Below are 3082 nucleotides of genomic sequence, written 5' to 3' on the forward strand. Positions count from 1 at the left end.
TATTGGTCAGGCTGGTCTCAAACTCCTGACCTCAGGTGATCCGCCCGCCTTGGCCTCCCAAAGTGCTGGGATTACAGGCGTGAGCCACCAAGCCCGTTCGAGTTTCCCTATTTTTATTCGCCCTTGTTCCTGGGGACGGATCTTGGTCGGGTAAGAGAAATCAGGTGAAAGTACACAACATAGGTTGGAGTAGATTTTGGCGCCCCTCCCCCCTACTTCTTATAACACCCTCCCTGGGATCATAAATTCACAGTTTACAAATTTACAGGGGAGAATTGTGGTGGTCTTCCAACTCTAGTCCCTTTTACATACTGTGACCCAGTTAGATCTCATTTCTTCTGATCATTCGCTTGTCATTTATTTTCGGGGGGCAGTGTGGAGGGCGGCGACGTCGCTGACCCGCGCGTGGTGTGTGGAGCCTTCTATTTCAGTCTCTTCACTTCAATACATGGTGCCCCGGGACGTTATCAGAGCCAGCCACAAATGCCACATGTAAAGCAGCAAACATCCGGAGTGGCTTCCTGCAAGCCTTGCTTTTCTCAACACGAGAGATTTACGCAGGGGGTTGGGGAAAACAAGTTTCACAAGTAAGAGCCGAGTACACCGCTCGCATAGCCGGCCGGGTGCCTTAGCACTGCGCGGTCCAGGGTCGCAGGACTCCCGGCTACTAATTGCGCTCAGGTCCCCAGGTCCCTGGGCCGGACCTGAGGCTTGAAAGGCTGGGCAAGGAAGCGACTAGCGCACCAAGAAGCTGTGCCCGTTGCCAGTTGGGGCCTTTGGTCAGCGGGCGCAGAAATTAACTCGGGTAGGTGGCGAACCGTGGGGCTGACCTGGAGGAATCAGAGCCACGCTTATCCGTGGGCCCCTGAGTGACCAGGCAAAGGCTGGGTGATTTCCGGCAGGCTTTTGTGTTTTCGATGCTGGGAAAGCAAGAGCTGGAGGAAGGACACTCAAGTCGATCGGGAAGGACCCGTGGGCACCTAGGCAGATCCGGGTTGGCGCTGGAGAGCAAGTCTGTGTGGGCGGGGGAGGGGAGTGCGCGCCGCAAATCCTGGGAAAACTCCAGGCGGCCCGTGGATGACTAGACAATGGTATCCCTGAACAAAGAACAACAATAAGGCCTTTGCATTTATAAATCGTGCGCGGGCGGCTGCCTCCCGGAGGTGGCGCGCGGCGGTGGAGCGCGGCCGAGGGTACCGCACCTCCCAGGTAGGGCCGCGCAGCCGGACGCAGCTTATTCGCACCTTGCGCCCCGGCGCCGTCTAGGCGGCGGTGCCGCGCCCCTTGATACCTTTAACGTCTCTTCCTTGTCCCCGGGCCAGTTCCCCGTGGGTCCGGGATGGAGGTCGAAGGTCGCGGGCGGGAGGGGAGGGGTAGGGGGGAGGGAATGGCCCGGAAGATCGCCGCCACCGGCTCTGCTGCCGCTCGCCCCCGGCCTTGGAGGTCCGTCCCAGGTCGGAGCCCCGCAGATGCTGCAGTGCGGGTCCGACCCAGCCTATGCCGTTCTCCTCTGCTGCGCCGGCCTCTCCCCGTGGGGACTGAAAAAAAAGGGCTACAGCGAGAGGGAATTTGGGGATGCGCGTTCCCCTCGCCCCAGGACGGGAATATACATTTTACTTGGACGCCCTCTCCCACTCCCTCCACGCGCATCCCTCCCTGGTCCGGCGGTGTCCCCTCGAGGCTGCCCCCCAACTCCGCCCTGGCAGCGGGCGACTCCTCGACCGTGTCCCCGTTCCCGCTTGGCCCCGCCTGGGATTTGCACAGGCGAAGCAGGAAATGCGCTGTTCCCGGTCCACTTCCCTACTCAGAAACTCATCCGTGGAGTTTTCCTTAGATCCCCCCACCTCCAACTGTGGCCCCGGGTTGAGGTGTGTGGGCTACTTCCCTTTATGGCCTGGCCTGTGGAACCTCAGACTCCAGGGGGAAGGTGGTGTTGGGAATGACGGAGAGGGTCCCGCTCCTCACCCAGGACTCGTCACACACACAGCGCTGTCTTGCTCACCCCTTTCAGATCTGCCCCTCAGCCTTAAAAGGGATTTCAATAGCGGCAGAGTTTCCATGCACCCGGTGCTGCAGCTGAATTCCTACTCCCACTTTCCCCATCCACACCCTAGGACAGGCCAGGGTTTTCCTTGGAGACCTGTGTCCTCACCTGACCAGACAGCCTTATCAGCAGCGCGCCCACCGTGCGCAGAGCACTTCCACTCCCACCCGAAGGAGAATGGACGCGGTCCCTGCTTCGGAGGAATGTACCACTCAGTGTCATTAGTCTTCCTCCCTGATTCATTAACTTCCAGCTGGGTGTTCTAGGTATGGTCTTCTGTAATAATTTGTTCCTGGCATGTAAAGGTGATGCTGACATCAGTAGGTCAAGCGCTTTGAGATTTTTTTTTTTCTAGTAGGGATAATAGGTTTCCTTTCCACCCTGAAAACTCTGGCTTGCCAAGTTTCCCTAGTAAGCAGGGCTGGATTGTGCCAGATGGTTAGGGCAAGGTGTGCATTCTGTTATCATGGAAGTGATCAAAGTTAAATAGGTCATAGGACAGGCCACTTCTGACAACACTCATTACCCACTCTTTTGTACACCTTTAGCCACACACGTGTCAGATTTTGAAAGGGTACCTAAGTTGGCTTCCAAAGTTTCTGAACAAAAGAGAAAATGTTAGGGATCCTTGCTAGATTCCTTTGCACTCAGTATTTGGTTAATCTGTTAACTAAATTTTCTTTTCTGTCCACTTTTTGGACCTTGCTAACAACTTTGTCAATACTGTTTAATAACAACACAGGATCTTAAGTACATTTCACCTTTATATCCTGAGAGCACACGCAATTCACTGTTCGTCAGTATATTCTTCAGTATACTGTTACAGCTGTCATGGATGGAGTCCTAAGGTCATCTCCCTACAAGGCAAGGCACTGAGAATGACCTCTGTAGACCTTAGCAAAGGCACTGAGAATGATCTCTGCAGACCTTAGCAAAGACTGTTCTCATCTCAGAGACATCTGTGTAGGCCTGTGGTCATCTGACTTCAGGTCTGTCATATGCTTTTTCTCATTCACCAGGAATTTAGTCTCCAGACAT

General features: G+C 55.1%; 1 protein-coding gene across 1 annotated transcript in view; it reads right to left on the minus strand.

The window, feature by feature from the left end:
- Nucleotides 1-2266, minus strand: part of SOX17 (SRY (sex determining region Y)-box 17) — a 7770-nt gene extending 5504 nt beyond the window's left edge. Inside the window, exons 1-4 of the mRNA XM_011998117.1 lie at nucleotides 2153-2266; nucleotides 1618-1749; nucleotides 1292-1538; nucleotides 831-1097 (exon numbers count right to left, since the gene is read on the minus strand). Coding sequence (XP_011853507.1) covers nucleotides 831-1097; nucleotides 1292-1538; nucleotides 1618-1749; nucleotides 2153-2266 — 760 coding nt within the window. The remainder of the gene's footprint in view (nucleotides 1-830; nucleotides 1098-1291; nucleotides 1539-1617; nucleotides 1750-2152) is intronic.
- Nucleotides 2267-3082: the final 816 nt, after the last annotated feature.

This window comes from Mandrillus leucophaeus, unplaced genomic scaffold (assembly GCF_000951045.1).
Source record: "Mandrillus leucophaeus isolate KB7577 unplaced genomic scaffold, Mleu.le_1.0 Scaffold556, whole genome shotgun sequence".
Taxonomy (NCBI): domain Eukaryota; kingdom Metazoa; phylum Chordata; class Mammalia; order Primates; family Cercopithecidae; genus Mandrillus; species Mandrillus leucophaeus.